Here is a 27,149-nt window from a genome sequence, read left to right as displayed (position 1 = left end):
CTTAGTTCTCCAGACCCAACAAAAGGAACCAGTGTGGTATCTGAAGTCTGTAATCCCAGCTATGCAGGAGGCAGAAATGGGAGAATTACAATTTGAGTCCAGCCAGAACAAAAAAGTTAGCAAGTGCCTATCCCAAAAAACAAACTGGGTGTGATGATGCCTCTTTGTTATCTCAGTTATGCAAGAGGTAAGGTAGGAGGATCTTGGTCTGAGGTCAGTGACAGGGCAAAAACATGAGACCCTGTCTGAAAACTAAACTAAAGCAAAAAAGGCTAGGGGCATGGTTAAAGTGGCAAAGTGCTTGCCTTGCAAGCACAAGGCCCTAAGTTAAAAAACCCAGTACCACAAAAAACAAACAAACAACAACAACAAAAAACCCAGCAGAACTTAAAGCAGGAGTTGGTCTCTTCTGACCACAAAGCACTGGACTATACACCACAGATCTATATGTGAAGCCTGCCCTAGCTGTGAATATTGGCTGATAACAACTGAAATATTACCTCTTCTCTAGAGAATTGTTCTCAGCCAACTAGGAGCTGTTTTCCCCAGAGACTATGCTTTGCTCCATCTGTAGTTTTTGATCTTCGACTATTTGACATTACGATACGAAAAACCAGTGCCTTTCTATCAAGGTATGACTATAATGGGAAGACACCTAAATATGCTCACAACTGTAGTTTCAGCCCAATTACTAACTCATTTTACTAGCCAGTCTACTTTGAATTACAAGTTTTTAAAAGTTTTAAGCAGACTTTTCTTTTCTTTCGTTTTTTTCTCTCCCCCTACCCCACATTCCACCATGTGAAGAACTCCAGAATGTCTTTATCCTCTGGGCAAGGTCATATGCTCCTCTCATCTTGCTGACAGCAGTAGTGAAGGACCATTGAGGACTGCAAAACATACAGCTCCTGTCAGTAATTGGGAAATAAGCAGACCCAAGGCCACCATCTGACCCAAAGCCTTGCCTCAGTACGTACATCCAAAAGCCCAAACTCTTGGGAGGAGGACAGAAGCTTCTGAAATAGCAGCTCACTATGGTTCTTATTGTGCTTGGCAAATTAATAAACCTTCATTTCTTTTCCTCCAAAACCCTGCTCTCCTTATTTGTAAAATTGGCATGGAGTCGAGGGGCCAAATTTTTGGTACCAGGACCACTTTGTCTTTGAAGTTTCCAGGTGGGATTTACTAAAGTTTATCTCCAGTTAAACCCCATTCTCCCTGTCCTATTCTGCGTGCTTCACTCCCATTAACATGAGAATATCATCTCAAGAAACTGCTTTCATAAGGATCTCTGTTTCATGTTCTGCTTGTAGGAAGCCTGACCTAAAACAAGAGGTGTTTATAGAAATATTCTGGTTAAAATCACAAAAAGAGGAAAACATAATTGTTATCTGTTTTAGCAAATAAGAAATCAAGAGACAAAGGCTATCTCTTGGAAGAACATGAACTGAAATTGAACCTGAATTCAATTAAGTTTTTCTAGAATTAACTACTATTTGATAGGAAACAGAGTAAAGAGTCACGTATTAATGATGATACCACCGAGATCCAGACTGTGGGAAAATATAGGACAAACCACTCTGTTTCATCAACTATTACATTGAAGAGAAAATTTAAAAGAACCTATAGATTAGAAGAAATGTAGGTTGGGTGCTGGTGGCTCACGTCTGTAATCCTAGTTGCTCAGGAGACAGAGATCAAGAGGATCGTGGTTCAAAGACAGCCCTGGGCAAATAGCAAGAAAATCCATCTTGTAGAGATATGCACTTCAATTTGAAATATTTATGACTAAAGTGATATGTCTAGAATTTCTTTCAAAAGTAATTTGAGTGCTAGAAGTCGATAAGGATGAAGATGAAATAAAATTGGCCATACCTTACTGTGGAAACTAAATAATTACTGCATGGGTTTGCATTATTCTTTTCTATTTTTATGTTTGAAAATTTTCATAGTAAAAAAATCAAAATAAATTTAACGCAAGCTATAGAGTGCAATTTTCAATAAAAGTGAACAAAACGCAAATGCTGTCATTTAAAATTTTGACATCCTGCTGATCATAGATATTCTTCCACTATTTTTTATTTTCCCTTAAATATTGCATTAAATGTTATTTTTGTAAGAACTGAGATTTTCTTGCACCCCCTTAAAGGCTGGGACCAAATCTTGGTGCAAAGGATGAGGGCATCCCTGGAGCAGAGAGGAGGGACAGGCAATTCCCCACAGAAGTGGGAACGGCCAACAGCCCTCTGACAAGATACCGCCCTTCCCTGGTGGGCAGAGAAAGAAAAGCCCAGGAATACACAAAGAAGGCAGTGACAGAGCCCAGCCTGGAGACATTCAACACCAGTGGGTGCGGAAAAGGGGCCGTCTGGCCCCGCCCACGCCGGGCAGCGGCGGCTGCTGGCGAGTGGGCGGGGCCACTAGCGATGACGCAGGCCTCACGTGACTGGCCAGTATAGACTAGCAACACCTAGCTCCAGCGCCAGACGCCGCCAGAGCTCGCTCCCTCTACCAGAGGCAGCTGCACCTGCTCTGGGGGCCCAAGGAGCGCGCGGGCCAGGGGCGGCCCCAGAGAGGAGGAGGCGGGCGAGGAGCGGGTGAGACCCCGAGCGGACCCTGGGGTTGGAGTGGGAGAGCGGACCCCACCCCCGGGCCCTGCTGCCCAGGGCGGAGGCGCAGCCGGTTGGGGCTGCAGCCCCCACTCCCCGCCGCGGCCCCGCAGACGGGCGCTGTAGGTGGGCGGCCCTGTGCATGCGGAGCAGCCGCCCGCTGGTCAAGCCCGGCGGTCCCGAGGCTCCGAGCCTGTGGAAACACCTGCCTGCGCCATAAGCGCCAGCTTTTCCCACGGCCCTGCCCCGCCCCCCGCCCTGTTGGTGCAGAAAATGGTGGTCAGCGCGGGGGGCGGGGATGCGAACGCGGGCGGCAGGGAGGGGCGGGGGGCGGGGGTCTCTGGCACCCAGCACTCAGCTGTGGCGGCCCCCGCTCCCAACCCGGCCATCTGCAGATCTGCCAGGCCGTGTCGCGGCGGCGTCTCGCGGCGAGAATCAGGAGGAGGAGGAGAGGCAAGGATAGGCCCAGGTTGGTGAGTGGGACATCGCTGGGGGCGAGGACAAGGGGGCGGGGGAACGTGTGGGAAGACAAGTCTGAGATCCCCCAACCACAATTCTTCCTCCCTCCCCCATCCTGCGTTTGGGTCTGGTGGAAGCCTGGAGGTGGATCCACTGGGAAAGTGATGAGCTTTGGGGAGGGAGGAGGGCGGACTGGACATGTGGACCTTCTCAGGTGGGAAAACGAAATTAACCGAAGGCCTTTGAAATTGAGGCTTCTGAAAGTTGAAAGGTGCTTAGTAGGTCCTCTGTCCTCGTAGCTGATCAGTATACCAAGAATTCGGTCCCCTTTCTTGTCTCTTGTCTCCTAGGAGTAATGGAGTCCAAACAGAAACAAGCACTTAAAAATCTCAAAGTGGAAAATGCTCAACAGGAAAGCGAAGGAGAGGAGCAGGCCTCTATTCAGAGTGAAGAGGAATCCTGCCGCTTGGGAGGGGCTGAAGGCCAGAAGCCTGGAGGAAATGTCAAGCTCGGGCGAGTCAGGCGACTTGTCCCTAATTTTCGATGGGGCATATCTAGTAGGCATATTGATCGCAATGAAGTGGGAGATGATGTAGAAAAGTTTGTTGGGCAGATGATGGAAATCAAAAGAAAGAGTAGGGAGCAGCAGATGAGGCATTACAGGCGCTTCCAAACCCCTGAACCTGACAATCATTATGACTTTTGCCTCATACCTTGAAACTAAGATTTTTCCCTGAGGCTCCAAATGTGGCCACTGCTTTACAAGCTTGCATTTTTGTAAAACATTTGGTGTATCTATATTAATTTCTGGTTGAATATTTTGCTTCAATTTAAAAGAAGTTTCTGCATGGCCGTTCAACCTGTTTTAGAAAAAAATGATTTTCATAGTTTGAAATTGGCTGGGGTAATTGGTGTATGTCACCACACCTAGCTTTATTAATTGACATGAGGGTCTCACTAACTTTTTGCCCAGGCTGTCCTCAACCTGCAGTCCTCCTGATTTCAGTCCCCCAAATAACTAGGATTACAGGCATGAGCCATTGGCCTTTGGCTAACCTCTAGAATTTTATTAGTTACAATTTAGGCATTCCTACTCTAATACTGGTTCCCATGGAGGTTCCTGCTCCAGTAATTTGTCATTCTCTGTTTTTTACCTGTCTGACTCTCCAATTTGGGAGCAGTTGTTTTCCCTTTTATTTCAGTTTTCTGGAGGATCTAAGAAGAGTTACTGATTTTTTTGGTTCAGTTCTTTATTTTTTGTCAGGATAGAGTGACAGCTTTCAAGTTTCTATGTCAGGACAAAAATGAGACACTTATTTATCTATTTTGTCTCATGTGTCACTAATTCATTCTTTTTTGTGGTACTGGGGTTTGAATTCAGGGCCTCATGTTTGCTAGACAGGCGGTTTAACCACTTGAACCACACCTCCAGCCCAATTCATTCTTTTTTATTGCTGAGTAGTATTCCTGTATGTGGATATAACACAATTTCACTTACTGATTTGCGTCTTAAGAAACGTATGAGTTGCTTCCAATTTGGGTGTCTTCTGAAGAAAGCTGCTCTGAACATTGGTACATATGTCTTACATGGGCATATGACTTCTTCCAGGTTGAACATTTAGGAGAGCAATAGCTGGATCATTTTGCAAATGAGAGATTAGTATTATAAAAACTGATGAATGATTAGTGGTTTTTCCAATATAGTTCCAACATTTCATTTCCACTAGCAGTGTGGGAAAATTCTGTCTTTGATCACATTGCCAACATTTGATATGATCATTTTTTAATTTTGACCATTCTCACAGGGGTGTAGTGATGTCTCATAATTTCAATTTACATTTATTTAATGATTAATAAGGATGTCCATATGTTCATGGGCTCATTTGTCCTTCTGTAACTTCTTTGATGAAGTGTCTCTTCAAATATTTTTCAATATATCTATTAAATTGACTTTTGAGAGATTTTTCTATATTTTATATACAAGTCCTTTATTGGATATATGATTTTCAAATAATTTTTTCCATTAAGTGCTCTGTCTTTTCATTTTATTAACAAAAATGTGGTAGGACAAAAGTTTTTGTCTTTTAGAAAGTCCATTTTATTGATTTGTTCACTTATAGATTATGGTTTTCATGTTCCCATCTAAAAACTTTCTCCTAATCCAAGGTCAAAAGGATTTCCCTTATGCTTTCTTCTGGAAATTTTGTAGCTTAGCTCTTATATTTAGGTATTTGATACATTTTACATTAGTGTTTATATATGTTGTGATATATGAACCACAATTTATATTTGTGTATATGGACACCGATCTATCTGAATAACATTTGTTGAAAACACTGTATTCTCTCCACCTTTGTACCTAACTGAAAGCCAGCTGTCCATGATGTTTTTAAGTCTTTTTAATTTGAGGAAGACACATCATTTTATAGATAGTCATTTGTGCAATTTGTGTTTTAACAAATTTGTATTTATAAAATATAAGCAAATATATATGTATTACTAAATTTCTTCTATTTCAGATATAAAAATCAACATATTCTAGATCAGTGGATTACAATAGAATTTCTACACAGATAAAACTATTTTGTATCTGTTCCTACTGCTTGTTATGTACGTTTGGTACTCTGGGATGTAGATATGTCTTGGAACTTTTTTTTTTTTTTTTTGCGATACTGGGGCTTGAACTCAGGGCCTACACCACGAGCCACTCTGCCAGCCCCCTTTTTTTGTGATGGGTTTTTTTCGAGATAGGTTCTCACAAACTGCTTGCCCAGGCTGCCTTCAAACCACAATCCTCCTGATCTCTGCCTCCTGAGCAGCTAGGATTATAGGCGTGGGTCACCAACACCCGGCTTGCCATGGAACTTTTGATTGACTTTTTTTGTTGTTGTTCATTTATTCACATGTGCATACATTGTTTGGGTCATTTCTCCACCCTCCCCCCCTCCCCCACCCTTCCCCCCTCCCCTCTCAGTTCCAGGAAGGTCTCCTTCTACCCTTATTACTGATTTTGTTGAAGAAAAGACATAAGCATAATAAGGAAGACAAAGCATTTTTGCTAGTTAAGGATAGTTATACAGAGAGATTCCTACTATTGTTTTCGTGTACCCATGTGTTACGACCCATGTTGATTCAACTCTAAGTGATCTTTACATTGTTTCCTGATATAACCTGTCATTTCAAGGTTTCTGTATTAGTTTCTCCACAGTGGGGACATCAAACGCTTTCATGTTTTGGTTTTCTACCTATTCCTATATCTCCTGTATGTGCTGTCTCCTTGTCTTGTGATCCAAGTCCAAACACATTGCTGCATTTGCCCTAGATCTAAAGTCCATATATGAGGGAGAACATATGATTTTGGTCTTCTGAGCCTGGCTGACCTCGATCAGAACGATGTTCTCCAGTTCCATCCATTTACCTGCAAATGATAAGATTTCATTTTTCTTCATGGCTGAGTAAAATTCCATTGTGTACAAGTACCACATTTTCTTAATCCATTCTTCAGTAGTGGGGCATCTTGGTTGTTTCCATACTTGGCTATTGTGAATAGTGTTGCAATAAACATGGGTGTGCAGGTGCTTCTGGAGTAACAAGTGTTGCATTCCTTTGGGTATATCCCCAGGAGTGGGATTTCTGGATCATATGGCAGGTCTATGTTTAGATTTTTAAGAAACCTTCAAATTTTTTTCCAGAGTGGTTGCACCAGCTTGCATTCCCACCAGCAGTGGATTAGGGTTCCTTTTTCCCCACATCCTCACCAACACATGTTGTTGTTGGTGTTTTTGATGATGGCTATTCTAACATGGGTGAGATGGAATCTTAGTGTGATTTTGAGTTGCATTTCCTTTGTGGCTAGAGATGGTGAGCATTTTTTCATGTGTTTTTTGGCTATTTGAATTTCTTCTTTTGAGAAAGTTCTATTCAGTTGCCCATTTCTTAATTGGTTCATTGATTTTGGGAGAGTTTAGTTTCTTAAGTTCCTGTATATTCTGGTTATCAGTCCCTTGTCTGATGTATAACTGGCAAATATTTTCTCCCACTCTGTGGGTGGTCTCTTCAGTTTAGAGACCATTTCTTTTGTTGTGCAGAAGCTTTTTAATTTTATGAAGTCCCATTTATTTATCCTTTCTCTTAGTTGCTGGGCTGCTGGGGTTCTACTGAGGAAGTCTTTGCCTATACCTATTTGTTCCAGAGTATTTCCTGCTCCTTCCTGTAGTAACTTGAGAGTTTCAGGTCTGATATTTAGGTCCTTGATCCATTTTGAGTTGATACTAGTACAGGGTGATAGACGTGGATCTAATTTCAGTACTTGCAGACAGGTAACCACTTTTCCCAGCAACATTTGTTGAAGAGGCTGTCTTTTCTCCATGGTATATTTTTGGCACCTTTGTAAAAAATGAGGTGGGTATAGTTGTGTGGATTCATGTCTGAGTCCTCGTTCTGTTCCTCTGGTCTTCATTTCTGTTTATGTGCCAGTACCATGCTGTTTTTATTGCTATTGCTTTGTAATATAGTTTGAAGTCAGGTATTGTGATACCTCCAGCATTGCTCTTTTTGCTGAGTATTGCCTTGGCTATTTTCAGTCTCTTGTGTTTGCAAATTAACTTTAGGGTAGATTTTTCAATCTCTGTGATAAAAGTCATTGGGATTTTGATGGGAATTGCATTAAACATGTAGATTGCTTTCGGTAGTATAGCCATTTTTACTATGTTGATTCTTGCGATCCATGAGCAGAGATCTTTCCATCTTCTGTAGTCTTCCTTGGTCTTTTTCTTCAGGAGTTTGTAATTCTCCTTGTAGAGGTCTTTCACATCCTTTGTTAAATTTACTCCTAGCTATTTGATTTTTTTTGAGGCTATTGTGAATGGAATTGGTTCCGTGTATTCCTTCTGAGTTTGTTCATTGTTGGTGTATAGAAAAGCTAATGATTTTTGTAAGTTGATTTTGTAACCCGCCACCTTACTGTAGCTGTTTATGGTGTCTAAGAGTTTTTGGGAAGAGTTTTTTGGGTCTTTAATGTATAGGATCATATCATCTGCAAATAAGGATATTTTGACAGTTTCTTTACCTATTTGTATTCCTTTTATTTCTTCTTCTTGCCTAATTGCTCTGGCTAGAAATTCCAGTACTATGTTGAATAGGAGTGCAGAGAGTGGACACCCTGTCTTGTTCCTGATTTTAAGGGGAATGGTTTCAGTGTTTCACGATTAAGTATGGTGTTGGCTGTAGGTTTGTCATATGCAGCCTTTACAATGTTGAGGTACATTCCTTCTATTCCTAGTTTTCTTAGAGCTTTTATTGTGAAGTGGTGTTGGATCTTGTCAAAGGCTTTTTCTGCATCTATTGAGATGATCAAGTGGTTTTTGTCTTTGCTTCTATTGATGTGCAGTATTACATTTATAGATTTGCGTATGTTGAACCACCCCTGCATCCCTGGGATGAAGCCAACTTGGTTGTGGTGAACGATCTTTCTGATGTGTTGTTGGATTTGGTTTGCCATTATTTTATAGAGGATTTTTGCATCGATATTCATTAAGGAAATTGGCCTGTAGTTCTTTTTGGAAGTGTCTTTGTCTGGTTTTGGAATGAGAGTAATATTGGCTTCATAAAATGAGTTAGGAAGTGTTCCTTCCCTTTTTATTTCATGGAACATTTTATGGAGGGTTGGTATTAGTTCTTCTTTAAATGTCTGAGAGAATTCAGCAGTGAATCCGTCAGGTCCTGGATTTTTCTTTTTTGAGAGGCTGTTGATGGCAGCTTCAATTTATTTTTTGTTATACATCTATTCAGGTGATTAATATCCTCTTGGTTCAGTTTTGGTGGTTGTAAGTTTCTAGAAATCTGTCCATTTCTTCAAGATTTTCAAATTTAATAGAGTATAGGCTCTCACAGTAGTCACTGATGATTTCCTGTATTTCCGTGGTGTTTGTTGTTATCTCTCCTTTTGAATTTCTGAGTTTACTGATTTGGGTTTTTCCTCTCCTCATTTTAGTCAGGTTTGACAGAGGTTTGTCAATCTTATTTATTTTTTCAAAGAACCAGATTTTTGTTTCATTGATTCTTTGTATGTTTTTTTTTGTTTGTTTTTATTTCATTGATTTCAACCCTTATCTTAATTATTTCTTTCCTTCTGCTTGTTTTGGGATTTTCTTGTTCTTTTTTTTTCTAGAAGTTTGAGCTGCAGTGTTAGGTCATTGATTTGAGACCTTTCTGTCCTTTTGCTATATGCACTCATGCCTATAAACTTTCCTCTTAGGACTGCCTTTCCTGTATCCCATAGGTTCCGGTAGGTTGTGTTTTCATTTTCATTAACTTCCAGGAACCTTTTAATTTCCTCTTTTATTTCATCAGTGGCCCAACGTTGTTGAGTTATGTGTTGTTCAGCTTCCAATTGTTTGTGTGTTTTTTACTGCTTTTTTTGTTGTTGATTTCTAGTTTTAATGCATTGTGGTCAGAATGCATGGGATTATTTCTATTTTCTTATATTTGCTGAGGCTTGCTTTGTGCCCTAAGATATGATCAGTTTTGGGAAAGGTTCCATGGGATGCTGAGAAGAATGTGTATTGTGCAGAAGATGGATGAAATATTCTGTAGACATCAGCTAGGTCTATTTGATCTATGGTATGATTTAGTTCTAGGATTTCTTTATGATTTTTTGTTTGGATGACCTATCTATTGGTGATAGGGGGGTACTAAGGTCTCCCACTACCACTGCGTTGTAGTCTCTATATGCTTTTATGTCCTTCAGAGTATGATTGATGAAATTGGGTGCATTGACGTTGGGTGCATATAGGTTGATAACTGTTATTTACTTTTGGTGTATTTCCCCTTTTATTAGTATGGAGTGTCCTTCTTTATCTCATTTGATCAAAGTAGGTTTGAAGTCTACTTTGTCCAAGATAAGTATTGCTACCCCTGCCTGTTTTTGGGCACCATCAGCTTGGTAAATCTTCTTCCAGCCTTTCACTGTCAACCAGTGCTTGTTTCTGTCAATGAGATGGGTCTCCTGTAGGCAGCAGATTGTTGGATCTTCCTTTTTAATCCCGTTTGCCAATCGGTGTCTTTTGATGGGGGAATTTAGTCCATTAACATTCAGTGTTAGTATTGATAGGTACATGGTGATCGCTGTCATGTAGTTGTCTCTGTTGATTAAGGGTTTGATTGTATGCAGCTCAATCAGTGTTACTCTCTACTTTCTTGCCTTTTCTTCTTCTGTGGTTTGGTGCTGCCTGCACTTTCGTGGTTTTGTTTACTTTCATATTCTGTGTGCAGAATTCCTTGGAGAATCTTTTGTAGTGGTGGCTTGGTGGTCATATATTATTTTAGTTTGTTCTTATCATGGAAGACTTTTATTGTTCTGTCTATTTTGAATGAGAGTTTTGCTGGGTAGAGTATCCTAGGATTGAAGTTATTTTCATTCAGTGCTTGGAAGACCTCACTCCATGCTCTTCTTGCTTTTAATGTTTCTGTTGAGAAGTCTGCTGTGATTCTGATGGGTTTACCTTTGTATGTTATTTGTTTTTACTCTCTTACAGCCTTCAATGTTCTTTCTGTAGTCTCTGTACTTGTTTTTTTAATGATAATATGTTGTAAGGTAGTTCTATTTTGGTCAGGTCTGTTCGGTGTTCTGGAGGCCTCCTGTACCTGAATGGGCATTGTTTTCTCTAGATTTGGGAAGTTTTCTGCTATTATTTTGTTGAATATATTATGTATTCCTTTTGCTTGCACCTCTTCTCCTTCTTCAATGCCCATGATTCTCAGGTTTGGTCTTTTGATGCAGTCAGTGAGTTCTTGCATTTTCTTTTCACAGGTTTTGAGTTGTTTGACATAGTTCTTCAGTTTTTCCTTTAATTGCCATTTCATCTTCAAGTTTTGAGACTCTGTCTTCTGTTTATTCTATTCTGCTGGAATGCCCTTCCATTGTGTTTTCTATTTCTGTTTCATTCTTTTTTCTGAGGTTTTCCATATCATGCGTTACTTCCTCTTTAATATTGTCAATTTTTGCCCTTAATTTGTTTCTCTCTCTGTTTATGGTGGTCTCAGTTTCAGTTTGGTGTTTATTTAGGGCTTCTATGATTTCATTTATTTGTTTCTGGGTTTTCTCATATTCTTTGTTTTTTTTTTTTTTTTGTCTTGGAATTTGTTGTGTGCCTCCTGTACATTTTGGTTGACCATGTCTAGTAGCATCTCTTTTAAATTCCCATTAATTACTTGTAGGATTTCTTCTTTCAGAATGTTCTCGGGGGCTTTTTGGGTTTCTTGGTATAGTTTATCTTTGTTTTGTTGGAGTCTGGATCTGGGTATCCGTTTTCTTCATTTTGCTCTAAATCCTGTACTACTTTATTTTGGGGCGGGGAGAATGGTTTCCTTCCCTTTTTCTTCTTCCCATATTTCCACTAGGTACTGATTCTGTCCCTGGACTATGTGTTATTTAGTATTAGCTGGGTAACAATATTAATACTAACAAAACCAAGAAAGAAGAATAAAAAAGAGAGAGAGAGATGGAAAGATGAAAGGAATAGAGAAGAGAGGAAAAGAAAAAAGAAAGAAACAAAAAATGGGAGAGATGGTAGATGATCAAACAGCAAACCAGGCAACAAATCCCTTAAAGAAGGGGTAAAAAATATCACCAGTTCTGGAACAGTAGAATTGCAGTCTTAGTTGTTCTCATGTTAGTTCTTTAGCCACCAGAACTGTCTGTGTGTGTTTCTTAGGTAGGTTTGGAGCCTTCCTGTGGCAAGTGGCAGGTGGGTTGGGTCCCAGGGGCCTACGGGTGGAGGCCTTAAGCTGAGGTGAAATAGCAAGCTTTTGGAGCGTGGTCCTGGTGTGTCTGAAGGGCGCAGGCTGGCAGAGTGGAGATGCTGTGTGTCTGTGGATCCCCAGCTTGACAGGCCAGGAGGGCCTGGCCCAGTGGAACAGAGATCGTGCGTGTTTGTATCTCTGGTGTGGCAAGCCTTGGGTGCGTGGCCCAGCACAGCAGAGATCGGCAGGCCTGTGCAGGCCTGGAGGGCCCGGCCCAGTAGAACAGAGATCACACATGTGTGTATCCCTGGTGTAGCAGGCCTAGCAGGCAAGGCCCAGCGAAACGGAGATTGTGTAGGCCTGTGCAGACCTGAGGGCATGGCCTGGCTGAAATCGCGGATGTCTGTGGATCTCTGGCTTGGCAGGCCTTAAGGGCTCCTCTGGCAGAGATCGTGCGTGTCTGAGGGGTGGAAGTTTTGGGTAGCACAGCCCTGGCGGGGCAAAGGAGTAGGGCCAGAGGATCAGAGATCCCACTGTGTGCGGAGCATTGGCTCTGTGGGCCTATGGGGCGGGGCTTGGCATGCAGCCGGGGTAATCTTTTAGTATATGGTGGCGTGGAGAGGCCTCCCACGAGCTAGGGGTTCAGAGTGCTGATGTTTCAGCTCTCCCTGGTCTTTTATCTCAGTCAAGCGTGTCTCCAGCTTCTCCTCAAAGTCTGTGGATCATGGAAGTCAGAAGGTCTGTGGCTGTATTCCGGTTGCCGTCTTGGATCATCCTCCTCCTTGACTGACCTTTATTGGCCAACTTCTCTCTCATTTCTGGTTTTGTGCTCTTACAATTTGTTCTGCCAAGAATGACTTTGTGTTTGTGCTTTTTTGTCATTCTGCATTGTACCTTTTGGATAGATTCTTAGAATATGGATTGCTGGATCCAAGAGAAAATACCCTTGTCCCATGAAATAGATTATTTGAAACAGAAAGCATCTGGAAATGTGGCATCAAGAAGTAAACTTTGTTCTTATCACATCATTCCTTTAATTCCACTAACTTCTTGGTGTTTTATTTTTTTCTAGTGTAATATTGGTGAAGGAATTTCTAACTAAGCCCCAGGAAGATGAACTAGTACAGAAGAGCAAAGAATAACAAAGGGTTAGTTAGAAGATGGGAGTCATCAGTCCTGTATCCCAGATGTCAGGCACACCTATCGACCACAGGACCTTTGGTGAGCACTTTCTGTTTCTTTGTCTCTAGCGTAACACAGAAGTGCACTCAATATAGAAATAGCAGTTAGGGGGTCTTTGAGGCTTTGGGGTCAGAAGAACTGTGATTGGACCCTGAGAATGGTTACTGGCTGGTTGTTTGATCTCAAGCAAGTAATTTGTCTACTGTGTGCCCTATAATTGTTAGCATCTTTTATTATTGTTTATCATTATTATTAATATTCCACCACCCTTGAATGGCAGGAATAAAGGTTGCACTGACAGATAATAACAAAGTCCCATGAATCTTTGATTTTATGACCATTGATAAGAGTGGTTGACATGCTGATGAAAGTATGATTATAGAAACATCATGAACAGACCCAGACATTAATAGGTGACAGGTAAGGCATTTTCAATCAAATGCACCTTTCATGAAATTGACTAGGCCAGCTGACAAAGGGGTTCATTAAAAAGTAAATTTAAATCATATTTTTGCATTGCTGTTTAGTCAGAATGCTTCATCCATGTGTTAACACATAAGTTGAAAACAAAATCCATAATAAAACACTCAGGATACTAAACTGTACATATATTTTATAATAACTATGTGAAATGAACATATAATGCATGTACAATACAAGTATATATGTGCAGGTACAATGTACCCATAAGATGGCATAGGATAATTTATCACATTAATTATAATCCTTAACATGTTATATCATGTTAATTTAATTCATGATGATATTGCTGGGTATTGATATTTTGCCTTTGTACTTGGTCCAGTACTTAATATTTGCAAAGATTAGTATGGATTATATGTATGAGAAAAAAGCTTTATTCCCTAAAACCTTTGCTGGTTAGGAAATATTTCAGATTAAAAGTAAGGACTTTTAAAACCTGTAAAGTTAATCCAGGTTAAGGAAAAAATTTTTCTCCTCCCTTGCTCCCACCTCTTCTTTCTCTCCTACGTATAGTCATTCCCCAGAGTGAGATATTTATCACTCTTATGTATTGACTTATCCTTTTATTTTGTATGATGGCTTCTCTAAACAAAATGTGCTGTTGTTTTTCACATTTCACTACATACAAGCACACCCATAAACAAAGTAGGTGTTCTTATTCTCCAACTGGCTAATTTAGCATTTCATAATTGTATATGTATACATATATATTTATGTATATGTAGACATACACACATTATAATTCTTGCACTCAAGAGATTGTTGTGAGGGGCTCAAGGGGAAACCTTGATCATGGTCCCAACACGATATTAGGTGCATCGTCTAGAACACCACTCTTTACTTCCTTCCCATCCCAACTTTCTGATCTTGAATAGGGAAGATGTTTCTTAACCTTTTCACTTCTACTTCTGCATTTAACTATTCTTTCCATCTATTCCTCTAGTTTACATTGTGTTGTTCTTCTCTCAGTACTAGGGTTTGAATGCAGGACCTTATGCATGTCTACCACTTGAGGCATACCCCCAGCTTTTCTTTCTTTTTATCTTTTAGTTATTTTTCACAGTCTTGTATTTTTGTCCAGGGTTGGCCTTGGACCACAATTTTCCCAATGTACACCTACCGAGTAGCTGAGGTTACAGGTGTGTAACACCACGCCTGGCTTACATTATGCTTTTTTAAAATTAAAGCTTTCGTATTGAATGTTAAATTCACTAATTTGCATTATTATTCATGTAGGTTTTTAATATTTTGTAATATACTTTAATAACTACACTAGCTATAGATTCTATTGTGTTTAATTATCATTGTATCCATCAAAGTATGCAATTTTAATATATTTCCATTTGCTCTCAAGATTCATTTTAATCTTAGAGTCGGTTTTCACAATGTCCCACACTCACCTAAAAAGTGCATATATTGTTTGATAAGCTTCACAATTCAGTATATATAAGACACCTTTGGAATTATGTTTTGGTCTTCTGTATAGTTATTAAATATTGCTTCACTTGAACATTTTTGGATTGTGACAGGTATGTTCGAATCATCTGTCCTTAGTATATTTCCTCCTGTTTCTACTTGCACCTACTGTAGCTATGGCTCTATCAATATTTTTATGTGATTGAGAATTCAAGTATTAATAGCTCACATTTGTTTATAAGTTGTGGCCATTAGGTTTATCAACCATGCTTTTGGTATCTTTCAATCCATTTTAGCCTGAATTCTCTCTTAATTATCAAGATTATTACCCCTGCTTTCTTCCTACAATCAGTATTCCTTCCTTCCTTCGTTCGTTCGTTCCTTCCTTCCTTCGTTCGTTCGTTCCTTCCTTCCTCTCTCTCTGTCTCTGTCTGTCTGTCTGTCTGTCTGTCTGTCTCTCTCTCTCTCTCTCGCTCTCGCTCTCGCTCTTCTTTCCTGGGAATCAAACCCAGGGCCTTGCTCATGCTAGGCAAGTGCTCAACCACTGAGTCACATCCCCACACTTACCCCTACTTTGTTATGACTGGCAACTGCCTGGTATATGTTTACTCATTTAATATTTTTAACCTGTCAATACTTTCTTTAGGTATATGACTTGAAAGAACATAATTTTGAATTTTGCCTCAATAGGTAGTCTGAAAGTATTGTTATTTTAATAGATAAATTAAGTCCATTTACTTTTATTAATATGATCAAAATCTTTGGTAATTTGTGTTCAGTTCTGATGAATTGTTTTTAAATAAAAAACATACAGTCTTTTACTACATTATGTGCTTTATTTATTCCTTTAGTTTAGTAGCAACCAAAATTTGGTTGCTTTGTTCCAATGGTTTCTTTTTTTTACTAAATGTTTAATTTCACTACTTGGTGTCTTGATATGGAATAAAGTCTTAGTAATGAATACAGAAATAGTCGAATGACATAAACATAATGCACAGAAAGAGAATATTTTTTCCAATTAAACTTTCAAAATACACCTAATTTTCAATAAATGAAAGAATACAAATTAATATACTGGGTTAGGATGCTGAGTGGAAAAGGTAAGTTGTTGAAAATTATATATAACCTGATAATATAGGTAAAGAACATATATGTGTGTATGAATATATATGTGTCTTATAATATATAGAAATGACCTTGTAGTGGTAGCTTAACCTTAGTGAGCCTGACCTTGGTCATCCATAAAATGAACATATCAAGTCTTGTATCTGAGAGCCTTTATGAGTAAAATGAGCAAAACTGCAGAAAGCATGCAATATATAATAGTTTAACAAATATATTATACATATATGAATATAGATAAGAATTCTTCCCTTCATTCTCCCTGCCACAGGAGATTACTTAAACATGAATATCTCACAAAGACCATTTGTACTTGAAGCAATGGGAAAGAAAGTATATACATAATTATATGGCATGTAACCTTTATGTTTATTTTTAAATAACATCTTTGTCTTTTTTCTCCCAGGGTTTTCTTGGTTGATTATTATAGTCTTCAAGCATTAAGGATGGAATAGGTATGCAGCCTTTGATGCCACTTGTTTATAAGATAGCATACTAAGAGTGATGGAAGTTAAGAAGGAAATCATTGCCTTGCTATTTTTTAATTTCCATTTTGACACCTTCCTGTATGTCTCCCAAACATCCATATGCTAAAGACTTGGTTGTCAGCATGTGGTGCTATTGGGTGGTGGTGGGATGCTTAGGAAGTGGGGTCTAATGGAGGAAAATTAGGTCATTGTGAATATGGCCTTGAAGGGAGTGTTGGAACCCTGGCCCCTTCATCCATGTCTCTCTCTCTCCCTCCCTCCTTCGCCTCCTCCCTCCCTCCTTGGTTCCATTAGGTGAGTGGCCTCCTCTGCTACATTTTCCTGTTGCCATGATATTCTGTTTCACCACAGGCCCAAAAGTAACTGGGCCAGCCATGGACTAAAACCTTGAACACTGTGAGACAAAATAAACCTTTCCTCCTTTAAGCTGATTTATTTCATGTATTTTTGTCACAGTGACAGAAAGCTGACTAACACACTTCCATTGAAACCCAGAAAGGAGACAGTACAGTCTAATACATCATGAAGATGGGTCTTCTGTACAATAGGAATAAAACTGGAATAACTCATAGAAACAGTGCTTGTTATGAAATACTCAGACAAAAAACTTATAAAACTACTTTAAGATACTTCTGATACTTCTGTATACCCTTAATAAGAAATAAATACATATAGATTTTCAGCTCAGTCATTTTTATTGCATTCCTAATACATTTCTTTAGTGATTTATTACATATGTATATATTGCTACATGAAACATGGACAATTGTGGTGCATGTTTTGTCTAGAAGTACTGGATTATCTGATGGGAAGCAGGATGGAAGAAACATGAGGATAACAAATACACATTCACAGCTCCACACTGGTATCTGCCTCTGTGTTCCCCTTGCCATATGTTGTGTTTTAGAGCAGCTGAAATAGGCACACCCATTTTCTCCACTTATAAGCTGTGGAAAAGTGGCATGTTCTTCAGATACTCCTGGGAACCTTGCCTGAATAAGACTGAGACCCAGCTTTTATCCTGACTTTTCCTCTGGAAGCTGTGGACTGAGTACTGGGTGATTTCACTTAGTCCCTCACTCTCCCTTCCCTGTATCAATCACTGCTAGGATAATTAGGTGGGTGAATAGAGGAACCTAAGGTTTTCTTTGGGAGAGTGTAGGGAGAAGCATGCTGTGAAACCTCAAGACCCTCACTGAAATTCTGGGTAGTGGAGACATCATCTGAGTGCTGAATATAAGGTTCATTTGAGGTGCATTGCTCGCCTTTGCTTTGGGCATCTGTAATTTGTCTGGAGCTGCTCTGTTGGGGCTATCATGTGGATAGAGTCATGAATTTGTTCTGGGAACAACTTATTATCTAATTCCCTTGGCTTCCAGATGTTTCCCATTCTAACTCCGAGCCACTTTCCTATTTGTCGGTCTAAGAATACTTATTTATTCATATCGTTGATTTACTTCCAAACACTTTTAGCAACTCTTCACACTGTTCCAAGACACTTCCACTGTAGGTTTAAGAGGGAGAATGTGCAAAAGAAAAAAGTAAAACCCCTTAAAATGTATTACTCATAGATAAGCATTACACTGTTTACATTTGGATCATGTTTTCCTGAAATTTTGATGGCAAATATAATTTAAGAAGAGAAATAAGACAATATCCTACTCACTGCTTTATAAACTACTTTTCATGGTAAATATAAAGATCAATTCATTCCAATCAACATAAATATATTTATGAAAAATGGCACTAGCAACAATAATAGTGTGAAAATGGTGATAATTTTTTTTTCAGTACTGAGAATTGAACCCAGAGTCTACCACTTGACCTGCCCTTTTTGATTTTGAGACAGGGTCTCACTACCTTGTAGCTTGGGCTCACTGAACTTGTGATCCTCCTGCTTCTACCTCCTGTGTGACTGGTACTGCAGGTGTGTACCACCATGCCCAATTAAAATTGTTTTTCTAGGAGACAATTTATTCTAATTGTAACTTGTCAAGGTGCCAACAAAAATGACTAATTTTTCCAACCTGGTGCTTCTCAAGGGAGCTCTAACTTGACTACAGTTTTTTTTATTGTTGTGCTGAGTGGGAGTATATTGTGGAATTTACAAAAATTCTTGGGATTTCTTAGACTCCTCACACTATTTAAGTGCTGAACCTGTCCTTCTTACTACTTTGAACATAAGGGAACAGTGAGGGAGGGCTTGTGAGTGGTAAGTTTTAGATTGAATGCAAGCTGTCTGGTTCCTGAGTAAATACATTCACCCAGTATTTGCTACTCCTGCCACACCTCCAGCCTCCGTAGGCAGAAATTTAAAGTATTAAAATTCTCACAGTGCAACTGGGGGTGTGGTTCAAGTAGTAGAGCACCTGCCTAGCAAGCACAAAGCCCTGAGTTCAAACCTCAGCACTACCACCAAAAAAAAGAGTAACTCAAATTTTTCAGTACAATTAGGAATTTGGGGACAATTTTATCCTGTTACAATTTGAAAGAGGGTCCTTCAATATAATTTCTACCTTCATGAGTCTCAGGAAGTCTGTCTTTCCCGTAGTTTGGGCCAATCATGTTTATGTTTTTCTTCTGTTTTGTTAATTTGTATAATTGCAAGAGTAATGGTGTTGATTTTAGTTAAAAATAGATAACATAGGAAAGGAAATAAATGCCACCCTCAAATAGACCACTGGGCCTTCACTGATACCATGATCCAGTCTTGTGAGACGCTGAGCAGAGAATAGTTTATGCTGCGCCAGACGTCTGAACTACAGATCTGTGTGCTAATGAACGGGTAAGAAAATCAATGCAGAAAAGTCAGTGTAGAAAATCAAGTCAAATCCATACTGAATGCTTATGTAGTGTGTGAGTATGTGTGTGTGTAGAGGATAATTGGAGAAAACATACTACATCATAAGAATGAGTTTTTAGTACATGATGGGACTGAAGGTTATGAATATATTTCTAGTGATATTTGAATGCATTTCCCACATAGTCTAAATTTATGATGGGTACTTGTCAATCAAAGATAAAGCTCAATAGGGACTTATTTATGCTAAATGTTAGACTTCAGATATTTCAGAAGATACAATAAACAATATATGCTATAAAGTTAAACTTTACAGACTGGATGCTCCTGGGTAATTTTTCTGATTGCTTCAGCTTTAGAAGAAACCATTATCTAAAATTTGTTTTTAACATTTTCCTGCTTTACTCCACATTTTACAACTCATGAATATATCCCTAAACAAAACACATGATTGCTTTGTTTATTTTAAGCTCTAATTATGTAGGTAATATATTTGTGTACTACTTATTGTATTTCTCTGTACTGAAAATGGTGTTTCTGAGATAAAGCAACTTTTGGGTTTTGATATTTTAGCCATACTGGGTGAGCATACTTGCACATGTTCTCAGAGTCTGCATTGTGGATTTAATTTGCATGTTGGCAAGTGTCTGGAAAGAAGATGTGCCAAGTTGTCTCTTCCAGCTATGTGAGGAGTTCTCATGACTCAGAATTTCAATTTAAACAGGACACAACATAAATATAAATGCAGTGGTCAGGTTTTCTTGGGAAACTCTAGAATTCTTCCAGGACATATTCTGAGGCATGAAAAGGTCCCTTTTCATGTAAATAGGCAATTTATATAGAAATAAGATGGAGAAAAAGTGAAAAACAAGCTTTCTTTCTAAAAAATGAGAACCAAGCTGGCGTATTACATTGGCAAATCATAATGTTGGGAAATACATTATCGTGCAGATCTTCAGAAACTACTGCTCTCAATACTTACGGCAGTATGGTATACACATTAGTAGAGATTATAAATTTTAACTAGCTAGTAAATATTTGTAAATATTTAAAATGTTAAATGATCATTTCTTTGACAAAACATAAACATTTGTCAGAACTCATCCTCCTGACACACTGCAAGGTGGCCCTTACCATCATCACTCATCTGTCTACACTGCTTAGGGCTAAGCCGATCATGTCTCTAGCAGCTCTGTGCCTTCGGGCCTCCTGAATCTGCCCCATCCATCCTTCCATCCAAACAGGAAAGTCTATCTAGTACATGATGGGGCTGGAGGTTATGTATGTATTTAAATTCATTTTCCATATAAATCATGGCTGAGATGAACCATCCACAGATCCAGCCCAAGTTTGATATAAGGCAGTGGTTAGATCCCTGTTCTTAGAAGGATCTGTAGATCTCATTCCTCATCCTTGTGTGGGGGACATCTCCCTTCCTTTCCCTTTTCTTTGTTCTCAGAGTCTCTCTATCCTAAGTTATATAGGATACTTTCCATGAGTTTTAAGTTTTCATAAAGGATAGAAAAACACTGGCTTAAGACCTAGCTTCTGCTTCTAACCCAGCCAAAAACTTCCACTAAGAAGGGGTACTAACCCCAACCCCCTGCTGGAAATGCAAGGAGATAAACATAGGGAGAATAGAGGTGAGCCTTGTCAATAGGATGTGTCCTGACACATTCACTATAGATCTACTACAAGCAACTCACAGTGCCCAGACTGTCAAGTCCTCTCCTTGATGCTGGCAGTGAGCCTGGTAAACATCCTCTCTGCTATCAGCCTCTGTGCTTAAGAGCATGAGCTTTGGAATCACACACATCCATGGAAAGAAGATAACTCACTAGCAGGTTTGTCACTGGTTAAATGCAGACAATAACATGAAGAACCTGGATCTGGGCTCCTCTTAACAGTCTGCTTTATTAAAAAAATTGTTGCCTTTTCTCTGTAGAGCGGGGAACTCCTATGAAACCTTGATCTGCCCTTTCAACCAGGGCCCCTGCACCTCTTCAGAATGACCTCAATGAGCCTCTTCTAAACACTCACCAGGAATTCCCTTGGTGGAAACAGGGCTTCTACATCAATGGCCAATAAAATCATTATGTAATAATATTGGCCTCAGTAAATGGACCCACCCACAGTGTATATGAAAGTCTGTTTCCTTATTTTGGCAGTACTGGGGTTTGAACTCAGGGCCTCACACTTGCTAGGCAGGCGCTCTACCACTTGAGCCACTGCCAGCCCATATGCTCCCTTTTAATTGCACCAACACTAGATAGTGTCTTTTTTGCTAATGTGATCTACTTTTATCAAGACCTGCCCCATTGTGTCATCTCACATAATTATTAAACTTACATATTCAGAGACTTCTCTGCTAGGGTTATCAGATTTAGCAAATAAAAATAAAGAATATTGCATAAACAAAATAATACTGCATGCCACATCCAGAGAAATGGAATTGATAATGTGTGTTCTTAAACAGAGAATTAATTTATTTTCAGGAATTGGCTAACATGATTATGGAGACTGGAAGTCCAATATCTGCTGGATGGGCCAGCAGACTGGAGACTAGGGATGATCCATTGCTGCAGTTCAAGTCTGAAGGCTGTTTGCTATCCAAATTTCTTCTTACTCCAAGGTGAGTCCCACCCACATCATAGAGGGTAATCTGCTTTACTCAAAGTCCACTGATTTAAATATTAATCCCTTCCAAAAAACACCCTTACAGGGACATGGAGAATAATGTTGATGAGATATCTACATATCCAGAATAACACTGATGAGATATCTGGACAATGTGGCACAGTCAAGTTGTCACAGAAAATTAACTATCCCACTAACACTAAAAAAAAATTCTTTGGGGTTGGCAGAGTGGCTCAAGCGGTAAGAGTGCATGAGGTACTGCATTTAAACCCTATTACCACCAAAAAATATTCTTTGTAGCAACATATGGCTGCACAGCCTGTAGTTCCAACTATTCTAGAGGCTGAGGCAGGAGGATTGCTTGAGTCCAGAAATTTGAGGCCAACCCAAGCAACACAGAAATACCCCACCTCAAAAAGAAAGTTTTGATTGTTCTTATGGAATCCAAATTTGACTGGGTGCTCTCCATTTGATCTGGCATCTCTACATAGGAAATGCTCTGTGGAGGACCAAGGTGCTCCAGGGAACAGAGTTACTGACCTCCCAGGAGACTCAAGCGCCAGTTGTCATCCACGTGAGGGAACTCTCGGGATATCCCAGATAAGTGGGTTCTCCAGATGATGGGAGCGCCAGGTGACATATGGAGCACAAAACACCCAGATAAGCCCATTTAGCACACACACTGCTAAGAGATAATAAATGGCTATTGTTTTAGGGGAGTGTACTGTTGAGCAGAAATAACTACTTAAAATATTATGGTTTGGGTGACATTCCTTCTTTTTCTGTGGTCTTATCACTGGATAAGACAGAGATTCTCTTATCCTTGAGGACTTGAGGAGGGGGCTTTTATAATTTTGAGTATAGTGCATGTGTTTTGGTTTATTTATGGGTATACATTTCTGAACATCCCATCAACTTCTTGAAGAGACTGCTCAAGGAAATTTTGATAATGTAAAATTTTTTACCCACTATTAAAATTTAGAAGCTATTTCCAATCTCCTTCTATAAGATGAATCTTCACTGAAGTCACTCATCTTAAAGAATTGAGAGGGGTTTTTGTTTTGTTTTTACCATCAACTGCTCCTGAGCCATATGGAATGCCATATCTTCAATAAGTTGCTCAATAAGCATGCAGTCAGGACAAGGGTATTTATTTGCTTTGAGACGGTTTCTGAAAGAACTTGTTCTTAACACTGTCTCTTAGTTCTTGGCAAGGAAGTCACTTTTTCATGGCACATAAACACACGTAGCTACCAGTACGCAGCAAATAGCTATACATGATAGTCCTTGGTCTCTGTGACCATCCCAGTGCAGTACTGATGGGTAAGTAAGTCTGTCCAATTCTGGGAACCATTAATAGGAATCTCACTTGATAGCAAATCTAAGTCATGTTTTCCCATGTCATTTTTTCTTTGTAGTACCAAGGCAAATGGCGTCACACATGCTATGCAAGCTCTGTACCACTGAGATACCTCCCAGCCCCTTCCTCTTTACAAGGAACAAAGTCAATGTAATGTTCTTATTTTTTGGTTCCAACTATTAACTGATATACAGCTCAGATTTGGAGCAACAGGGTATTTGGGGGCTCCTTAAAGACACAAGCATTTTGAAGTAAAAGCATAAAAACACAAAGAGATGAGCTGTGGAGCCATTTAAGATCCACCTCTGTTGGGTAGAGCAGAGTAAGTGCCCCTGTAATGCAGCTTACTACCAAGAGTTTTGAAGGGAGAGAGTCTGAGGTGTGCGGTCCCTATTTCTCCTTCTAAATTGATTGCCACTCCTGAAATAAAGGAATGGGTGTGTAGAAAGGGAGATGTGTTTTTGTCATGGATGTTCCTCCACATGGAAGAAAATACCTGGAATGAAGGATAAGAATTCCTCAGTATAGGACCTGGATATGAATCAACACAGCTACGCCCACCTTATTTTTCACAAAGGTGCCAAAAATATACAATGGCGAAAAGACAGCCTCTTCAACATATGTTGCTGGGAAAAGTGGTTACCTGCCTACAGAAAACTGAAACTAGATCCATGCCTGTTACCCTGTACCAGTATCAACTCAAAGTGGATTAAGGACCTTGATATCAGACCCGAAATCTTGCAGTTAGTACAGGAAAGAGCAGAGAATTCTCTGGAAGCAATAGGTAAGGACTTCCTCAGTAGAACTCCAGCAGCCCAGCAACTAAAAGAAAGGATTGACAAATGGGACTGCATGAAATTAAAAGGCTTCTGCACAACAAAAGACATGGTCTCTAAATTGAAGAGACCACCCACAGAGTGGGGAAAATATTTGCTAGCTATACATCAGGCAAAGGATTGATAACCAGGGATATACCTAAAGGAATGCGACTCAGGTTGCTCCAGAGGCACCTGCACACCCATGTTTATTGCAGCGCTATTCCCAATATCCAGACTATGAAAACAGCCAAGATGCCCTACTGCTGACAAATGCATTAAGAAAATGTGGTATTTATACAGAATGGAATTTTATTCAGCCACAAAGAAGAATGAAATTTTGTCATTCTCAAGTAAATGGATGGAACTGGAGAACATCGTTTAAGTGAAGTTAGTCAGGCTCAGAAGGCTAAAAATTGCATGTTCTCCTTCATATGCAGATTAGAGACCTGAAACAAATGAAGTAATATTGGACATGGGTCACACACCAAGGGGAGAACATGCCCAGGAGGAATAGGGAAAGGGAAGGAAATCTAAAACTTGAATATGGTTGATGTGTTTACTGTAGAGGAGTGAATATAGTAATCTTAAACTGGCAGAGGCCACTATGCGAAGGGGACCAGGAAGTAGTGAAGAGGTCAGGTAGAGATGAATCAGTTCGGGTTGTAATACACAAGTGCATGGAAACAACGCTAGGAGTCTCTCTGTATAGCTATCCTTATCTCAAACTAGCAAAAACGTTACTACATATTTCTCTTATGTTTCTCTTCAACAAAATCGGAGAACAAGAGGGAGGAACAGGTTCTACCCAGAAGGGGGCAGGGGGAAGGGAGTGTTTGTGTGAGGGGCGGCATTGTATGGCAGCCCAAACAGCGTATACACATGTGAGTAAATGTAAAAACGATAAAATAAAAAAAAAATTCCTCAGTATAAACCAATGTGTGGTTGAACTGACTAGGTTTATGCCCACTAAATTACTATGTTGTTCTAGGCCCACCTTCCTAAAATAACTGTGAATGTCCTTAAGTGACATTTTTTTGGTGTTCGTAGATCATCGAGTCGGGTGATTGTGGACAGTCTCTTAGTTTTCTGCCACAGCTGTTTAACTGCATAGTGTGTTGTGTATCTTACGTGTTCCCCCTCAGAGGCTAGCCCATCTCCAAGAGCCTCAGGCGACACCCTGGGTCTCTGTGTACTGATAATTCTCCTGCTCCTTCACTGATACTACTCCCCTAAGGTCCCATTTATGGTGAATAAAAATTCCCTTCCCGAGAACAGGTTTTTTGTTCCAACAACCTGGACAGAGTTCTGCCAATTGCCTGTGTCCCCGCGGAGATTCTCGAATGCATATGCTTTCTCAGGTGTTCTGAAGGGTGAGGGTGTTTTGTCAGAGAAAGCAAAGGTATAGAAGGGAGGGCTGTGCTGAGACATTTCCAATCTGTGGAATAGTGTGCAGTGCGGTTGCCATAGAAACCTGACGTCATCATGGGGACCATGGCGTCCCCTCCTGGACTCGCTTACTTACGCTTTTCAGATGAAGTTTACAGGGTAAAGACATTCTGCTTTGCGAGAAAGGTGAGGGGAGTCAAGGCCAGGGCTGTGCGGAGGCATTTCCGGCGGGAAGGACAAGTCTGCGCATCGCGGTTGCCATAGAAACCTGACGTCATCACAGCGACCCTGGCGACCATGACGACTTTGTAATGGAGACCTGCGTGAACTGGTTGGAACAGAGCAGGCTCCCGCCTCCAGCTGTGTGCAGCAGGCTGAGGGTGTGGGTGCCCGCGGTGGGGGATAATGAACCCCCCGGGGGGTGGAGAGACGCAGGGATCACAGACCCAGGTCGGCTCCTTCCCGTTTTGGGACTCGGTGCCGGGATGTGTGGTGAGAGAGAGATGTGGGACCCTCCTGGGCCCAGGGAGGGTGGTGTCCTGGAGCTGCTTTCCATGTACAGGTGGGGTGTGGGAGGGTAAGACAGGGAGGGACTCTCTGAGCCCAGCTTCCCCCTGTGTGACGTGGGGGTGAGAGCGCTCACCCTCAGCATCGCTGGGACCTTCAGTGATAACACCTGCTTAAACAGTAGTCAGTGATTCCATGTATCCCTCCAATGTGTGTTGAAATAGGCATTCTTCCATGATGCCAACTTTTTAATTCCTTTTATAGTGATTCCCATGTACCTTCATTCTCCTTTTAAGAATGTTGATGGGCCATTATTAAAGAAGTGGGGCAGGGTGGGGGCGCAAGGCAGGAGTGTTGGCACATGCCTCTCTAATCCCAGCTATTCTGGAGGCAGAGATCAGGAGCATCTCAGTTCAGTGTCAGCAGAGGTAAAAAGTTGTAGAGAACCATTTCTAAACAAAGAAGCTGAATAGTGGTGCATACCTGTAATCTCAACTACATAGGAGGAATAGGAGAGAGGATCATGGTGTGAGACCAGCCTGGGCAAAAAGCCTGAGACCCTATCTGAAAAGCAGCTCAATGTGAAAGAACTGAGGGCATGGCTCAAGTGGTAGAGCATGTGTTGTTTGCCTAGCAAACACAAGGACCTGAGTTCAAACCCCAGTGTGGATCCTGTTGCATTGGTATTGTACTGGAAACTTTTCATCTTGAAAAGTTAATGGGTGAGTTTGTTATTTTGACCATCACAAGTGTTTTACCCCTTTTACTCAATTATACACTGATATTCATCACGTCCAGTCACTAATCACATTATTCATTCTTACACCAGTAATTCATCTTTGTCGTCTCATTTTGCTACTTATTTTCTACTATCCATTTCGTGCTCTTTTCCTACTGCTCTTATTTGATTGCTGAATTTACAAATGCAAAAGCCCCAGAGCACAATGAAATAATATGTACTACTCAAGGAAGCTTTCTGATATCTTGCCCTGTCCCCATTTTCCCCTTGAGCAAGTGTAGCCACGTCAAAGGTGATAATCCATGAGAGCGTCTCTCCTGGGAGGGTGTTATATCCCATTTTTGACTCACTGAAGAAATCTTTTGAATTCTTTAGTTTATTCAGCTTTTGTCTGATTGTTT

At 40.3% G+C, this 27,149-nt stretch overlaps 1 protein-coding gene and 2 long non-coding RNA genes across 4 annotated transcripts in view; 2 read left to right on the top strand and 1 right to left on the bottom strand.

Annotated features, from left to right (window-relative positions):
* Window positions 1-27,149, top strand: part of LOC141419883 (uncharacterized) — a 219,951-nt gene that overhangs the window by 95,735 nt on the left and 97,067 nt on the right. For both annotated transcript variants that reach the window (XR_012444600.1, XR_012444601.1), the window contains 3 exons: window positions 12,883-13,031; window positions 16,420-16,468; window positions 21,797-21,933. This is a non-coding gene — a long non-coding RNA (uncharacterized lncRNA). The remainder of the gene's footprint in view (window positions 1-12,882; window positions 13,032-16,419; window positions 16,469-21,796; window positions 21,934-27,149) is intronic.
* Window positions 2,422-3,965, top strand: LOC141419881 (protein BEX4-like). Its single transcript, XM_074063981.1, has 3 exons — window positions 2,422-2,597; window positions 3,005-3,078; window positions 3,419-3,965. The coding sequence occupies exon 3, from the start codon at window positions 3,424-3,426 to the stop codon at window positions 3,784-3,786; it is 363 nt and encodes a 120-aa protein (XP_073920082.1). The 5' UTR covers window positions 2,422-2,597; window positions 3,005-3,078; window positions 3,419-3,423; the 3' UTR covers window positions 3,787-3,965.
* On the bottom strand, window positions 24,408-25,743 carry LOC141419884 (uncharacterized). The gene is made up of 2 exons (XR_012444602.1): window positions 25,639-25,743; window positions 24,408-24,562 (listed from the first exon to the last, which is right to left on the bottom strand). It is a non-coding gene; the product is annotated as an uncharacterized lncRNA (long non-coding RNA).

This window comes from Castor canadensis, chromosome X (genome assembly GCF_047511655.1).
Source record: "Castor canadensis chromosome X, mCasCan1.hap1v2, whole genome shotgun sequence".
In the NCBI taxonomy this organism is placed as follows: Eukaryota; Metazoa; Chordata; class Mammalia; order Rodentia; family Castoridae; genus Castor; species Castor canadensis.
This window is presented reverse-complemented; position numbering and strand designations above follow the sequence as displayed.

What these genes read in the sequence shown, in the direction of transcription:
- LOC141419881 (XM_074063981.1), top strand. Translation starts at nt 3,424, where the DNA reads ATGGAGTCCAAACAGAAACAAGCACTTAAAAATCTCAAAGTGGAAAAT.